Raw genomic sequence first — 15589 nt, 5'->3', positions numbered from 1 at the left:
ATAATTACTGAAAATTATTTATTTCAATCGTAATTCTATCTGTGCATAATATAACATTTTTTTGGTTTTATCAATTACATTTCGATTTGCGTTGTCATGAGTAATATTAAGTGGCAGTTGCAGAAAAATAAGTGTATATTTGGGATGTTAAAAATCTGTAATATGTATTAAAAAGAATCTTAGAATAGTATTAAATGTACGTAAGAAAACAATAGTATTGCAAGGGCTTCTATCACATTTTAAACATAATCTATGGTCACCTACATATTTCTATTGTCTTGTTTGCAAAATGGATATGCAAGACTGATTCATATTGTGGATCACTGATTGATTTTATTATAAGCTGATACATTATTTGCATTAAAAAGAAACATATAAAAGATAAAGGATATTTTTGTTGTATATTTAAAAACTATAATGCATAATAACGTAATATGACTAGATAAAATGCACTTTATAATAATACTTTCAAATAACAGTATATAAAAATGCAGAAATAAGAATAAATTCAATAAAACAACTGGCAATTTTGGAATTGTACAATTTTGATATTTTTTCCATTATCATCTATATATAGTCGTAGATATATGTATAGATATAATAACAAACATTACTAAATATGCTATGCAAATATAGATGTTTAATTTTATTTCTTTGTCAAAGTAAGATCACGTTACATTCACTTTGTTTTATCCATAGATAGATAGAAACCAATTCATTATTTAATGCAATGATTAGCGATCACTGAATTGTCTGAATTTTTATTAAGGATAAAAAGCACTTATGATAGCATTAATTATATAAAATTTGTATAGCTGATGTTAGGTGACCCTATAAAATGAAGCATGTTCTCGTGATACGATTTTCATACTGTCATCCCTTTTTCGATTATTTAAGAAGAAAAGTATGATAGTAGATCAAATCGCAAAATACATATTTATAAAGTCTTAAAATTTTAAACAGGCGTTGTTATGTACATAATATAAACAATTCGCTATATTATTTACAAAATTAAAATAGTTCACAAGATTTCGCGTTAATACTAAACATCTATAAATCACAATTGTCATCGATTTCGACAGTGTGTGTAAAATATTCTTCGTACCAGGATAATAAATTGTGCTCAATTGTGTGAAAATTTCGATATAGAGAATAACTTCCGATGCACCTTTTCTTAAAACAACTTTTAATATTTAATTTAGAGAAATTCCTTGTATCCATGAACTTAGATCACTTGTGTCTTCGCAACTGAGACTCAATGAATTCTTTTCGTTCTTTCTCGACTCCAAAAGTACTTGGGCAGCTGTCCGACCGGTTAAATACGCCCCGTGTACCGTACTATAAAACGAAGAATGCGTATGTTCACCTGCAAATGCTATTACTATTTTCGAAGGATCATCTTCTTGTAATATAGGCTCAGCTAAACAATTAATGTCTAATTGACTTGCACCAACAGCCATAGCAGTGTAGGAACCACGCGTATATGGCTGTGAATGCCACGAGGTGCACAAACAATTTTTTGGTGCTGGTACAAACGGATCGTTAAGAAATCTCCTTAATATTGATGTGCATACTTCTGCTACTTCCGCTCCATTTAATTTCTCCATGTATTCAGCAGCTTTTCCCGATATCCAACCCAGTAATAAAGTTTCCGAAATTTTCGTAAAGGAATAGATCTTTCTGAACCATGTTTTGCTGATGTCCTGCTTCTCTTCTTCTGACAGTCCTCTATCATCCCATAGGAGCATTATTTCTGACACACCAGGATTTAAAAATGGTCTTTCATATTCTAAAAATATTTTATCTACACAACCAAATAAAAGTCTATCTATGGCTTCAAGTTTGTCATTTGGTAAAGGTGGTTCAAATATATCATTGGCTTTTTCCTTAAGTACTCCTAGTGGCAATGTACAAATCACATGATCAGCTAATATTGTTTTTCCATTTTCACATTGTATTTCGACAGGTGAATTTGTATTAGAACAGCTATTAGAATTGTCATTGTTCATGCATTTGTTTCTTTGCCACCTATAATTAATATATTTATGTGAGAATCCATAACATAAATTTAACATTGAAAAGAAACCGATTTCAAGCTATGTTTACCTAATCTTAGTGACAACATGTTTAGTTAGAATGGTGTTCTTTGGTATGTGTTTTGAAACTGGTTCTAATATAGCACTGTATCCATTTGGAAGACTAATATTTCCACCTTGAAGTTCAGCATAAGATCCCATTTCCAACAAATCAACATCTTCCATGCTATCACAGCCAGTAATACAAGTTTCTCTTTTGAGTAAACAATCAAACAATAACTGTCTGACTTTTCTTTCTTCAGATGGCAAGGTTGATAAATAAATCTCAGCCTCTAATGACACATGTGCTCCAACATTGTTTATTCCATCTGGGGGGCTATAAGTACTTAAGAAATATTCCTCGCATCTTCTTAAAAAACATACATAAGCTTCGTAAATTTCTTGCAAAACTGGAAAAGGCAATTGTTTCCCATCTTCCATAGCAGCTACAACTTTATGAGGCCTTGGTACACGTACTATATCTATTAATCCATTTGCCATAGCTAATTCAAACATTGGATTCCCTAGGACACCATGGATCCAATTTGCTCCTAATTCTACTTTTTCATTGCCTGTATTAAAGTGTATGGGTATTTAAATTTCAAAAGTTTTTATATAATTATTTCCATTAGAAATTAAAATCCATATGTACACATATATACAAATTTATATTTTTGTTTTATTTTTTAACAAGAATCTATCTTTTAATGGCAGTGCCATTAAAGTCCTAACCAAAGTATAAATGCATAGGTCAACAAACTCTTTATACCTTTTGTACTTTATCTATTTTTGCGTGTTTATCAAAAAATAATTTGTACAAAATACAAATGTAATGGTACAATCTTCAATTTATATTTTCTATGATTGCAACAATGATTGAATATTATAAATACATAATATAAGAAAATAAAAATTCAGGTACATATTATAATGTAACAATCATATTGAGAGGATAGGTAAATGGATCGATTAAAATCAAAAGTAAAGACCGAGAATCGAAATACTTATTGATTGAGAAAGTTCTAAAATAGGTTAAGTAGAAACTCACCGATTTTGGTAGCGATTATACGCCCACCTATGCGACCTCGTGCTTCGACAATCAAAAAATCGGTCTCTTGATTCTTCAGTAAATGATTTGCAGCTGACAATCCAGCCATTCCAGCTCCGATGATTAAAATGTTACACTTAATTTTATCATCCTCTGTCTTCGTAGATTCCGCCATGATCATATCATATCAGTTGTCAATGACAAAATTTACATAGCTTATTAATATTTATTTAAAAGGAAAGACAGTTAACAACGTTTTTTCTCATATTGATTCGACCATCATACTTTCTAGCATTGTCATTCAAAAGTACTTCGTTAAAATCTAATCAAAGTTTTTTGACGTTTTCCATTTTAACGTACATCCAAAATACCGCAAACCACAGACCGCAACATATAAATCAGAGAGGAAATGAGAATGCTCTCGCTTATGATTTTGGTTATTCCCGAGCTAGTGCTGCACCATACGGCCAAGCAGTGAAGGAAACTAGAGTTAGCATATACAAGAACCTATAAAATGAGGGATCTGGCCTCTTTGGTCGCAATTTAGTATATACAAGATCCTATGTATTTAAGCTTAAACTTAAGGATCTGTCCTATGTGCTTGTACACTAGCAATATAACATAATATTTTTTCAACCACATATCCTTTTTCCTTAGTACGTACGATGGTGTTTGTTAAGACGAATACAACAACCTTGTATATGAGATTATATATTTTCATTTATAACAAATCAAAAATAAAAAAGTTTGAGTTTTGAGTTAAAGGTCTGAGCTTATCGCAGTCCTATTTGTTGATCGCTTCGATTCTCAGTCCTTCTTTCTCTTTCACTAGCATTATCATTTCTTACGTTCGACACGTCTAAGATCTCAATTTCGAGAAATAGAATCGTTTCTACATCTCCATTATCGCAACACTTGGGTCCCGATTTTTGTGCAAAAAAACCAAATGTTTCCTGTATTATCACAAAACGCAATATTTGAGACAGAATTGCTGTAAGAAAATACCAAAGGCGAATTCAAGGCAGTTACGTTTATAGCACGTTCTGTAGAATCGGAAATACTAAATTTGCGTGGTTCTACTTCGACGTTCGCCTACGTCGACGATTGTACAAATAACACTCGAAAAAACCAGGCGTCGCAGTTACAAAACGTCGGAGCCAGCTGGCCCATGACATCATACGGGGGAAGGCTTAATTTATGGCACTCTCAAGTGTTGACGCTTCTTTCCACAGACTAGGGTGACGAACACCAGGCGACTATCTGGAGGAGGTTCTTGTAGCATGGAACTCAATAGGTTCTTGTCTATGCTAAATTACGGCCAAACAATACATATCCCTAATTTTATAGGTTCTTGTATATGCTAATTTTAGTTAAATTCAGCACCTGGTTGCATGGAGCAGCACCTGTACTATGAGATAATTAGAACTACGGGCGTGAGCACTCTCATTTCCTCTCTGATGTTAATAGGGTAGATCCCTAACTGTAAGTTTAAATACATAGGTTCTTGTATATGCTAAATTATGACCAAACAGGGCAGATCCCTAATTTTATAGGTTCTTGTATATGTTAATTTTAGTTAAACTCAGCACTTGGCCACATAGCACAGCACCTGTACTGTGAAGTAATTAGAACTACAGGCGTGAGCATTCTCATTTCGTCTCTAATGTTAATAAATCGTTTACCCCACTACTACTCTTCCGAATATAGATTTCACGAGCGATCTCCATATACCCCTGATCGAGGATCGAGGAAGTCTTCAAATTGAACCATATTACACACCTACGGAGCGCACATCTTCGCCTTGGCATAAATTATATGAAATATCAGTGGTTCATAGCATGTAACAAATAATGTAGCTATTCATTGATAAAAGAGCATATATGGTAATATTTGAAGGGAGGATTCGCGACAAAGTGAATCTTGACTTTCTAAAATATACTTTGAACAACTCGAGTCCAATAGACAACTAGCAGCGTCGCTCGTACAGCGCGCGATGTACGCCAAGGGTGGAGCCACACGTAAAGACACAAACAGCGACATCCACAAGAAAATTGAAGAACTCAAATCACTCATGAACCACTTTATTCGATCATAGATTCTTAACAATTCTTTCATTTTATCATTCTTCTCGCTTTCTATATAAATATCTCGATAATTTCGAGCGAAAACAAATGGAAATTTTCTCTCGATTCTATATATCTGTTCGTATTTACCTTTCTTTAGTAAAGCTGTGTCTCGCTTTTGCGCATTGCTGAATCTTTTTGTTTCGAACATCTTGTAAGATGGCGCTCCATATCTAAATGTCATGAGAACTGTCAATTCTTGCATCTACAAATCCAAAGTGCAAATGTCAAATCAACGAAAGTAAACAGTAAAATTTTTTTCTACTTTCGTTTTCTGCAAACGGTAAGTATCATATTAAAATTATTTTGCTTAGTATGCTGTCGATCGCGTGAATACATGTAAATGTTCCTGAAAAATTGGAACTTGGATTTTCTTACAAATTTACATTTATTCGAAGATTGCCAGCAATATCAGCAACATTGATTGTAATTAATTTATTTCTTTAAATTGATAAAGATAAAGTTCATGTTTTAGGATGTAGAGGTAATCTCCTTAATGTGATTTTTATGTACTTAATACTACATATATTGAAGAAAAATGTCAGACGAAGAAGATACTACAATACTGTTAAACAGTGCAAATAAAACTACCGAGACATCTATAAGTAAAGTCCCAAATGATTATCAATGTTTACCACCGAAAAATTTAAGGAAACCACTTCCTAAACCAAACGACAACTTAACACCATTGACATCAGGAAATAAAAATATTTTTGTTTCCATGGTAGCAATTTTTGCAGGTATTGCTTTTGGAAGTGATATGGGTATTGCAAAACCTATAGCTCCTTTGATCAAACATGAATTCAATTTGAATTGCTTTGAAAAGGATTTTGTTATTAGTATTTGGTTCATTGGAGCTCTTGTTGGTGGTTCAACGGGTGGTAAGTGTAAATAAATTTCTAAAAAATATAGAAATATAAAAATTAATAAAATGGATAGTACTAACGACACAATACTTTATAGGTTTGCTAATCGATTCATTCGGTCGACGTTGGACAATGATATCAACGCTCGTTTTTCTAACTTTTGGCGCCACATTATCAGCTTTGGCAAATCATTATATCTTGTTACTTGTCGCTCGGATAATTTGCGGATATTCTGGATCTGTTTCAGCAATAGCTCACTGCATATATATGGCAGAAGTATCCGAGCCAAATAAACGCGGATATAATATAATGTTATATCACTTGGGCACAGCTACTGGATTCTTGGTTTCAGTCATTGCTGCTGCTATAAAAAATATAGACTATCAGTGGCGATTTTCCATTGGTATAACAGCTGTTCCTGCTTTAGCTGCATGTATAGTAACCATTATATTTCTTCAACGATCTCCCCCATTCTTACTTTATAAAAGAATGGCAAACGTTTCGAAGGCACCGTCCAAAAAAGCTTGGTATACGATTTTTGAGACTTTAACGATCATGGCTTTCTTACTGATATTGCAACAAGGTACCGGAAAACGACAAGTTTTGCATTATGCACCAAGATTGTTTGCATTATTAGGCATTTGTTCTAGTAAGTATTATAATCATATATTCCTTTTTCTATTTTCTTTTGTTTATTTTTACATGAACATTTCTTGCTTTATTCGTTTCACAGACATTGCAGAAGTCACAGCTTTAATATCCCTTGGCATCGTGAAGGTATTTAGTACGATGTTATCTCTGGTTATAGTAGAAAGATGTGGACGTCGAACAGCTCTAATTACATCGGCAACTATTTGTATGACAACAATATCATTATTGTCTTTACTTGCTACGATAGACAGGGGCGACGACAATTTAGATGTTGTAAATAACCATTGCAAGAATCATCATAACGAAGAAGTTAAAATTCATTCGATTTTACCTACTGGATCACCACCACCGTTCCCTTTATTGCCGACTCCATTAGCTATAGTCCCACCCAGCCCGGAAACCTGGACGCAAATTAAAGCATCTTGCGAAGTATATTTCTTTTATCTGGTATATTTACGATCATTAAAAGAATTCAATAGAATTGTTTTTATTTTATTGCAGACACAGAATATTGCTGTTTCTGAAGGTCTAACAGGTGGTTTACGTATTTTAGCAGTAATAACATTACTTGTATATGAAGCAGCATATGCTTTAGGACTTGGACCAGTACCACTTTTAAATCTTACAGAAGTTTTCCCTGCAGCTATACGGGGGAAATGTATTAGTTCCGTTTCTATGGTAATGTGGATAACACATATTATTGCCACGGAATCCGTCAGTGCTATGATCAGTAAGTTTCCTCCAACTTTTCTCTTTCATATATTTTAAACAATATGTAATAAACAATATTTCTTATCCAACTTATGCATATAATTGTTCTTCTTTCAGGATCATTGACATTAGCCGGATCCTATTTGTTTTATAGTTTCATGTGCCTCGTTACAATATTTTATGTTTTTTTATTCATTCCCGAAACAAAAGGTAAGTCTCTACATCAGGTTGCACAAGAATTACGGAAAATTTCTCTTGGAACACGTATATGTAATAATTTACGTAGTTTACCGCTCATTTGTCATATTCAATGGATTAGAAAATATGACGAAAACGCGAGTAACGGGCAAAGTACCCTAATTTGAAAATAAAATTCCGACTATCAAAGTATTGGATTATCTTAAAAGTTTCCCGTAGTCTTTAATTATCAGGTTCAAGATCATTTGTAGGTCACAGAGAGTCACTAAACTTGTTTTATAATTGCTATTCCTGTTTTATAATTGATCGTTTCAAAGTCTTTTCAAAGTCATTTCAAAGAGATTTCAGTAACATTATGGTCATTCAAAGTGAACAGTTTAAAAACTACAGCAAGTTTCAGGATAATCCAATAATTACATGTAATCCCTATGTGTCTACGAAAGTATTCCAAATACTATTAACTTCATCTCGTTTTGCAAAGTCGTAACTCTTCTATAAAGTATTGTGTTCAACAAATATTGCATAAAAGTAACACACACGTATTTCAATAAAATTTTCTTAACTACGGATTATTACAGAACATATCACACAAACGTAATAAAGAATATCGAAATATGTAAAACATTTTCGATGCGAAAGACTGACTAGTTTTTGAATTTCAACTGTTCATCTTTTCTCAATTTATTAAGTAAAAGTACCTAAGTAATAATTTTTTTCATTATTTATACATGTCTTATGTATTTTATTATAATTTTTAATGTTATTCAATGACACTTTTTATAATACTCACTTCTATGAAAAGTTTAATTGAGAAGGTGTGATTAGTAATCAAGTATTAGACTAGATATGTTGAGAATTAGATATTTTATAGTGTAATAACAGATCAAATTATGTTTAGAAATGCGTACCTTAGAAATTTCAATAAGGAAATGTATATGTTATATAATATATACCACCTCATATTAAGAATAGTCATCTTTTTTATTATACGTATCGCTACGCGTATAGAATTCTTCAAATATTAATTTTATAATGTTCATTTGGGTGTTCATTGCGATTTCTCTACTTATTACAATAACGTGTAATGTTCTTCGGTGCCATTTAAAATAAATATCACTATGTAAAAAATCTTTTATTATACATAACATTGCTGTATATAAAAATAATTTTCATATGTATAATTATTGCAGATTTACAATATTGTAAAATGTAATATTGTACTTGGCAATGATACAGTTGGTTTATGTACTTAATAAAATGTATAGAAAATATAACTGTTTTTTCCTTACATGTAAAAATGATGTTACTCCGAAGAGTAACTTATTCCAATTTTATGAAAATATTAATGTGCATTACTTTACATCATTCAGTCGACTTGTAAACCTTAAAAACATTTTCATGTATTGCGTAAATTAAATTCGATTTCTGAATTATATGTATATACATTATTCTTATTTCCTCCTTTACTTCGATCGATTAAAATTAATCGCGCGAGTACGGGAAAATGACATATTCTATGAAATAAAATTAAGTATCACTCTTGTAAAAACGTTTATCCTAACGAACAACAATTAAGTACATTAATCGTATTAAATCACTATCGCAATCTTATTTTGGAACTATTAAAAATGTTATTTATTCTACGTAACTAATCTTATGCAGGTTTTTTCACAGTAGATCCACTGAAAGACTTTCTTTTATTCCATGTTAATAATTTCGGCGGCGATAAAACTTGCTCCAAAAATATATGTCTTCTTTCTTTCAAATTTAAATCGCTACCGCACAAAGACTTATCGTTTTCGTAAATAAGATCGATATTATCTCGATTTGAATGACACCTATCGTTCGAAGTATTCTTTTCGTGACTTACTTTAAACGATGCGATAGGAGCTAAATTTTCTTTGTCGTACCTTGTACAATCGGATGACTTTTTTAAAATTACCGAGACATTTTTTTTCGATACATCTAATTCCGAAGAGGCAGCGGATTGTCCAATTTTAATAGCATTATTCGGTGTAACAACGTAAACTAATTGCGACTTGGATTCAAATTTTTCTTTTAACAGAGAAAATTTTCGTTTCGGATAATTAATCGGTTTTTTACGTTTGTCGTCAGACGGTTCTAATTTTTCTTCATTATTATTAGAATTTGCCGACTTTGCCGATTGCATGCAAATATTTGGCATAGTGGCTGCCCGCGTAACATCCGTAGAATTCATATTCATGATATTAGAGGATACTGTCTCGGATAAATTATTATGTACAACCTTAACATTTTCAACAGGTACCAATGGACTCATTTCAACGTATAAATCGTTCTCCTTTGAATCGGATTCATCCTTTTGACGTGCGATAGAAGCTTGTTTTTGCAGCTTCGCTTTATTTCCTAAAATAGGTGAATCGGAAAGTATAGCATCTATCAAAGGCGTCTTCTTAATCGATTCTATCGTACAGTATTTAACTAAATCTTTGATAGTATCTATTTCGCATTTACCTCGAACAATCGATTCTGATTCGTCCAAGCAATTAATGTAATTTCTGTTACACGTTGCGGAGTCATTTTTAAACAACGCTTTCGTCAGCTGCGCCTTCTTTATCAAATTTTTCGGATCAAAGTCTTCCCATTGACTACCCGTGGTATGATAGACATGCCTAGGAGAATTTTCCGCAGTATATTTCCTGATTTGATCTATCGTACTAACTAACGTACTAACCGAATCACCGGGACCGGGTTGGGTATATTCAAATTTTTCTTTCGTGGTAATTTCATCATGTTCCTCCAAAATGGTATCCAATGCGAACATTCCACCTTTATCATCTATTACCACCGGCTTCGCGATATACAGAGTGGGGTTTTGTTCGTCAATGTCGGAAATTCTTTTCGTAGAAATATCTTCATTGTATGTCGTTTTTAACTCTCGAGAATCTATCAAATCATATGTAAGCGTGTCGAGATAATCGTCTTGTTTCAGAATTCCTCTTAATACCGAACTCGCGCAAGTCGTGTCGGAAAACTCAGAACTGTAAGTAGTGCCGGTAGTTGTACTTGTTAAAGTATCTCTTCTTCTGTCTCTGACAACGCTATCGTCATGGATGTAAGTTTCTATATCCGTATATCCTTTCCAACTACGAATGCACCACGGTGGTCTAGCCACACCAAGAGGACAAACATTCTCATAGTCGTGAATCGAGGTAACACAACTCATCGTTTCATCCCTCTGCTGCAACTCCTTCGTCAATTTTTCTGTTTCCTCCGTTGCAATTTTCTCGCAAGTATCGTTAAAAATCGTTGGAGTTTCCAATCTCTCTCTTAACAATGTAATACTGTTAATATCCTCGCAAATATTACCACGAGAACATTCTTCTAATTTGTCGCGTTTCGTACTTACGTCCGGTACCAAATTTCTATTGGTCACAACCTTTTCCTGAACATCGTTCTCCATTTCAAGGATAAGCTGATTTGAGAAACAGATACCTCGTCTCTTTTGCAATGGAAGACAAGAATTTGGATCTTTCGTTGAAACATCTTTGTCGATATCTAATCCATGAGTCGTTGGCAAACAAATACCTCTGCGTTTCTGGCGATGAATATCTTTCTCACTGGAATCGTTACAATCGTTTTGAATTTCAAGATATTCGCAAGTATTGTCACCAGTTACGGAAAATGTGTTTTTTTGTAAGCCGCTCGACGACATATTTTCGTCTTTCGAAATGTTGTGCGCCGACTCGCACTCCGAAATAAGGCAAATAGCAGTTGTTGCTGGTTCGTTTTCAATTTGACAGATTTGGTTGATAATACCATTTTCCGTGCATTCCGAATTTTGTACGATATTAGTTAATAAGTACTGTTTATCCGTGGTGATTTCCTCGGAAGTAGCCCTTGGAGAATGATCAATAGAACAGGAGGACGACGCGAATGAATTGGGATAATACTGTTTGAAAGATCTAGGGGTGACAGCTTTGTTGGTTACGGTCTTAGAGATTTCATCGGTAGCTTTAGATATACCTCCGATTTTTGATGGGTGAAATTTTCCATAGTAGAACAACATGCTCGTCAAGCCGATAATCATTCCTCCAATTATTAAACCTGTCATTATCGCTATTTCTTCAGCTTTTATCGCATCTTTAAAACATAATACAAACACGATTAAAAAGACTATGTTTTCTATTACAATGACAGAGTAAAACACGAATACTCTATACCGAGATTTGCCTACGCGTAAATTAAAAAAATCGAAGCAATAAATAAATCCTATAATACAATTATAAATACGCTCTTCCCATACAGTTGGGCAAAAGTCTGTGTTTTGGAGAAGTACCCAAATGGTCATAAAAAGCCAGTGGAATCCTGTAACATTCAGAGTGGAACACGAACTACGTGAAAGACATGAGTTTATTTTGAGCAATCTTGCTAGTTCGCTCTCATACTTACCAAGAAACAATAAAGACCATTCTTTTAAACAAATTACTGTTAAAACCAAAACAGCTATTCGGGATATCAGCATTCCAGCTCGCCAAAGACCTTGAAGAGTCAGTACTATCCATGTTGCTTCATTATGATCAGGATTTATTTTGTGCATTGCTTTTGTATATGTACTTATAGCCCAGCTCAATGAACAAAAGGAGACTACAGCGGATAAACCTATTTAATTATTTATTTTAAAATGTATTAAACATTGTTAATTTTTTTATTTTTAAGATAATTGCCATTTGTATTTGCTCAAAACTTTTAGTCAGTGACAGTGACAGTGGCGGTTATATTATTTTTAGCACTACAAACACCCACCCTACTGGGAGAAGAGAACATTATTTTTAAAGTTTCAGTGCTGTAAGTTTCCAAATAGAATGCTTAGATAGTAACTGTGTAATTGGTTTCTAATAATGAAACATCTTAGAGTCTACAGGAAGATAGAATACTGACAATTATATCTATGCCACTACCTTTGTTATCTATGGGGGCGGGTCAAAGGATGTGAAGATATGCAGCCATACAATATTAGTTTCTCTTCAAGTTCTTTAAATTCTAATACCTCTGTGTCTCAAAAGTATTATTATTTTAAACAATAATAGCGCATTTATATTATTTGAAAGTGAAATATATGTATGTTTTTACTAACATGTTCTCAGGACTACAAGTGAGTATTATTATCCATTTAATATAAATATTAAAATAATAAGCCGTTTATATTATACACGAACTATTTTTCTACAGAGACAACTTATACTATTAAAGTTAGTTATGATATTTGTTATAATATTTATGTTGTTTATATTATTATTAAGTTTGCTATGTAATTCATATTTACATGCAAGCAAACATGTAAAAATTGCAAATTATATCAGCAATGAAAATTATAAGCATAGAAATCTAATAAGCAATAAATCTACTATAGCCCTGTTTTCAATAGAAGAGATGAGGAATATAAGAATGGAATTAAAATCTAGAAAAAATGAATTAGAACAATATTGTAAAATCATTGGTAGAACAAGCTCAAACTTAGACAATGTATTATCGAATATGATTATTGATACGTGAGTATCACATAATTTACTGCGTCTATTGCATTGTAAAGTGTAAATTTATTGAATTTATATTCTACAGAACACATGGATTATCATGGTGTCCTATATATAAAGCAGCAAGTTCTACTTGGATGAAGCACTTTGCTACACTTGGAGGTGTATTAACAGAATCAGCTATGGAATTGATTCGCAAAAATATTTTGCAGATTAATACTATTGTTAGAAAAGCATTTCCACGTGATCGAGATGTTAAAAAAGTGTATCAAGTATGTAATATATAAAGACTACAAAGTAACAAAATATAATATACAAATGTTTGAATGCCAAACATTCTTGTTGCAGAAGTTAAATACAACAACGAAATTTCTAATAGTGCGTCATCCATTTGAACGTTTAGTATCTGCATATAGGGATAAATTAGAACATATAGAAGGAAGAGATTATTATTATAAAAGATTTGGACGTCATATAGCACACAAATACCATCGCTATAGGAAACCAAATGAAACAAAATTAGAACCCACGTTTACTGAATTTCTTCGATTTATAGTGGAAGAAAAATATTTTGATGAACATTGGGCACCATTTATCGATACTTGTGAACCTTGTTTAATTCAGTATAATTACATTTTAAAATTTGATACTTTTGATAGAGATCAAAAGTTCTTAATACAAGAATTAGGTTTAAATGAATACCTGTATGAAAAAAATGACTTGAAAAATATAAATCCACGCGGAGTTACAACTACTACTTTAGTTAAACAATACATGCAAAATGTTCCTAGATCATTGCTCGATGAAATTAACAAAGTTTATGAACATGATTTTAAACTTTTTTCCTATTTACCCATATAATATCTCAAGATATTTAAGAGTAACAGTAGAAACAAAAGCATAATAAATCTAAAAGTTATATTTAATTCTTTTTAATACAATTTAAGCAATAATAATCTCTGCCATAGAATTAACAGTTTTTAAATTTTTTGGATTAAGATAACTGTTTTATTTGTTCTTACTTGTCCATAATGGTGTATAACGTAATACTGCCATGATATACAGTTGCAATATTAATTGTGGAGCAGCCCCCATAAATGATTCAAATAAATGCAACATACATATATCACTTTCCTGTCTATATACCCAATTTTTATCCTTCACAAATCGTTTGTTCCTTAATGAATATATTGTGGAGTAAAGTAAAATTAAATACCTAAAAATAAAATAATTCACCCTATCAGAAAAAACACAACTAACTGCTGGCTGGTAAAAACAAACTTAACACAATACCTGTGTAATACTCCCAAGAATAAAAAATGTAATAACCAATGTATGTTCTTAATGGAACCATCGCTGTGATACCATCTCAGACTAAATATTTGAATAACACCTGCAGGTAAAATTGTAAAGCTCAAAGCAAAGCATCCCCAAACAAACTCCCCTTGTAAAAAGTATTCCAAAAATACAATACTATCTATAACAAAAATTTTGTTTCATGGTAACTATTGTATACTTTTTATGTGTATATTAAAATATTAAACATATCTTCTATCACTTTTATTTTATTGTTTCAAAAAACACAACTTCATTTTTATGTTTCAAATGTATATATTTTTCACTTAAGTAAAAATTAAAAAAATTTTAGTTATCATGTAATATAAATGATTTTAGGAAAGATCATTCAGTCCAAGCTTATACTCATTATATACTATATCCCAAGTATAAAAGAAATATACAGAACTTATAGATAATTTTAAGATGTAATTTTTATCTTACATTGTTATAATTATGTCATTAAAAAGTATATACAAATACAATGAATATGTATTAAATTAATTGCAATTGTAATATTCAGGTTTAAATATAGAGACCGTATTAAACATACATTGATTCAATAATTATCCTTTATATCTATTGAAATATGTTCTTTAATAAATTGTACTATTTTTCATACAAAGAAAAGCATTTCATTACAAGGAATACGGAGTAAACATTCATTCTTTGTTCACCTGTTGCTATATCGATGAAAAAAAAACTGACAGAAGTTAAGTAGTAAAATAAGTCTAACAATCTAAATTGATAACATTCTATTTCCCTGTGTAATGTTATTATCGATACATTTTTTTTCACAGTTTCATAGCACGAAACATTATCATGTTTTAACTCTGCCGCCGCCATCTTCCCGGCCATTCTTGATTTAATTTTACACAACAAATGAAACGCGTTCCGAAATCAGCCACATACTTTCCACTTTTTCTTTACTTAAAATTCTTTATGTCATTAAGTACGGTATATTTTAAGTTATTAAGTATCTTTTCAAGTATGTTATCAAGTTATTCCTTCGAAAAACAGAATTGAATATGCAGAGTTAGCTTGATTCATCGAAGGAAAATCATGG

At 32.0% G+C, this 15589-nt stretch overlaps 4 protein-coding genes across 6 annotated transcripts; 2 read left to right on the top strand and 2 right to left on the bottom strand.

Moving 5' to 3' along the window:
• Position 1: 1 nt before the first annotated feature.
• Positions 2-3585, bottom strand: LOC117236289 (peroxisomal N(1)-acetyl-spermine/spermidine oxidase). The gene is made up of 3 exons (XM_033499106.1): positions 3124-3585; positions 2107-2647; positions 2-2028 (listed from the first exon to the last, which is right to left on the bottom strand). The coding sequence occupies exons 1-3, from the start codon at positions 3302-3304 to the stop codon at positions 1194-1196; spliced, it is 1557 nt and encodes a 518-aa protein (XP_033354997.1). The 5' UTR covers positions 3305-3585; the 3' UTR covers positions 2-1193.
• A 1789-nt stretch (positions 3586-5374) lies between these two features.
• On the top strand, positions 5375-8800 carry LOC117236288 (solute carrier family 2, facilitated glucose transporter member 10-like). The gene is made up of 6 exons (XM_033499105.1): positions 5375-5529; positions 5722-6127; positions 6210-6761; positions 6846-7192; positions 7265-7493; positions 7592-8800. The coding sequence occupies exons 2-6, from the start codon at positions 5785-5787 to the stop codon at positions 7837-7839; spliced, it is 1719 nt and encodes a 572-aa protein (XP_033354996.1). The 5' UTR covers positions 5375-5529; positions 5722-5784; the 3' UTR covers positions 7840-8800.
• Positions 8801-8985: 185 nt separating this feature from the next.
• LOC117236284 lies at positions 8986-15588 on the bottom strand. 3 transcript variants are annotated; one of them, XM_033499098.1, is made up of 5 exons: positions 15201-15588; positions 14482-14665; positions 14211-14404; positions 10166-12313; positions 8986-10057 (listed from the first exon to the last, which is right to left on the bottom strand). In XM_033499098.1, the coding sequence occupies exons 1-5, from the start codon at positions 15379-15381 to the stop codon at positions 9327-9329; spliced, it is 3438 nt and encodes a 1145-aa protein (XP_033354989.1). In that variant the 5' UTR covers positions 15382-15588; the 3' UTR covers positions 8986-9326. The 3 variants fall into 3 exon arrangements, with proteins under 3 accessions (XP_033354989.1, XP_033354987.1, XP_033354988.1); XM_033499097.1 differs by having other exon boundaries at positions 9327-12019; positions 12104-12313; positions 15201-15381; XM_033499096.1 differs by having other exon boundaries at positions 8986-12313.
• LOC117236299 (carbohydrate sulfotransferase 9-like) lies at positions 12308-14317 on the top strand. Its single transcript, XM_033499134.1, has 5 exons — positions 12308-12499; positions 12567-12806; positions 12884-13203; positions 13274-13460; positions 13537-14317. The coding sequence occupies exons 2-5, from the start codon at positions 12771-12773 to the stop codon at positions 14047-14049; spliced, it is 1056 nt and encodes a 351-aa protein (XP_033355025.1). The 5' UTR covers positions 12308-12499; positions 12567-12770; the 3' UTR covers positions 14050-14317.
• Position 15589: the final 1 nt, after the last annotated feature.

This window comes from Bombus vosnesenskii, unplaced genomic scaffold (genome assembly GCF_011952255.1).
Source record: "Bombus vosnesenskii isolate JDL3184/JDL3185 unplaced genomic scaffold, Bvos_JDL3184-5_v1.1 scf7180000013348, whole genome shotgun sequence".
Classification (NCBI taxonomy): Eukaryota; Metazoa; Arthropoda; class Insecta; order Hymenoptera; family Apidae; genus Bombus; species Bombus vosnesenskii.
The sequence above is the reverse complement of the archived record's forward strand: the minus strand, read 5'-3'. Positions and strand labels throughout refer to the sequence as shown.

What these genes read in the sequence shown, in the direction of transcription:
- LOC117236289 (XM_033499106.1), bottom strand. Translation starts at nt 3,304, where the DNA reads ATGATCATGGCGGAATCTACGAAGACAGAGGATGATAAAATTAAGTGT. An exon ending in TATAATCGCTACCAAAATCG is followed by an intron (nt 2,648 to 3,123) that starts GTGAGTTTCTAC and finishes ACTTTAATACAG; the next exon opens with GCAATGAAAAAGTAGAATTA. An exon ending in CATGTTGTCACTAAGATTAG is followed by an intron (nt 2,029 to 2,106) that starts GTAAACATAGCT and finishes TATTAATTATAG; the next exon opens with GTGGCAAAGAAACAAATGCA.
- LOC117236299 (XM_033499134.1), top strand. Translation starts at nt 12,771, where the DNA reads ATGTATGTTTTTACTAACATGTTCTCAGGACTACAA. An exon ending in ACATGTTCTCAGGACTACAA is followed by an intron (nt 12,807 to 12,883) that starts GTGAGTATTATT and finishes ATTTTTCTACAG; the next exon opens with AGACAACTTATACTATTAAA. An exon ending in ATGTTAAAAAAGTGTATCAA is followed by an intron (nt 13,461 to 13,536) that starts GTATGTAATATA and finishes TTCTTGTTGCAG; the next exon opens with AAGTTAAATACAACAACGAA.
- LOC117236288 (XM_033499105.1), top strand. Translation starts at nt 5,785, where the DNA reads ATGTCAGACGAAGAAGATACTACAATACTGTTAAACAGTGCAAATAAA. An exon ending in ATTATTAGGCATTTGTTCTA is followed by an intron (nt 6,762 to 6,845) that starts GTAAGTATTATA and finishes TTCGTTTCACAG; the next exon opens with ACATTGCAGAAGTCACAGCT. An exon ending in ATCCGTCAGTGCTATGATCA is followed by an intron (nt 7,494 to 7,591) that starts GTAAGTTTCCTC and finishes TTCTTCTTTCAG; the next exon opens with GATCATTGACATTAGCCGGA.
- LOC117236284 (XM_033499096.1), bottom strand. Translation starts at nt 15,381, where the DNA reads ATGGCCGGGAAGATGGCGGCGGCAGAGTTAAAACATGATAATGTTTCG. An exon ending in TTTCATCGATATAGCAACAG is followed by an intron (nt 14,666 to 15,200) that starts GTGAACAAAGAA and finishes TTTTTGTTATAG; the next exon opens with ATAGTATTGTATTTTTGGAA. An exon ending in TTATACACCATTATGGACAA is followed by an intron (nt 12,314 to 14,210) that starts GTAAGAACAAAT and finishes ATAATTAAATAG; the next exon opens with GTTTATCCGCTGTAGTCTCC.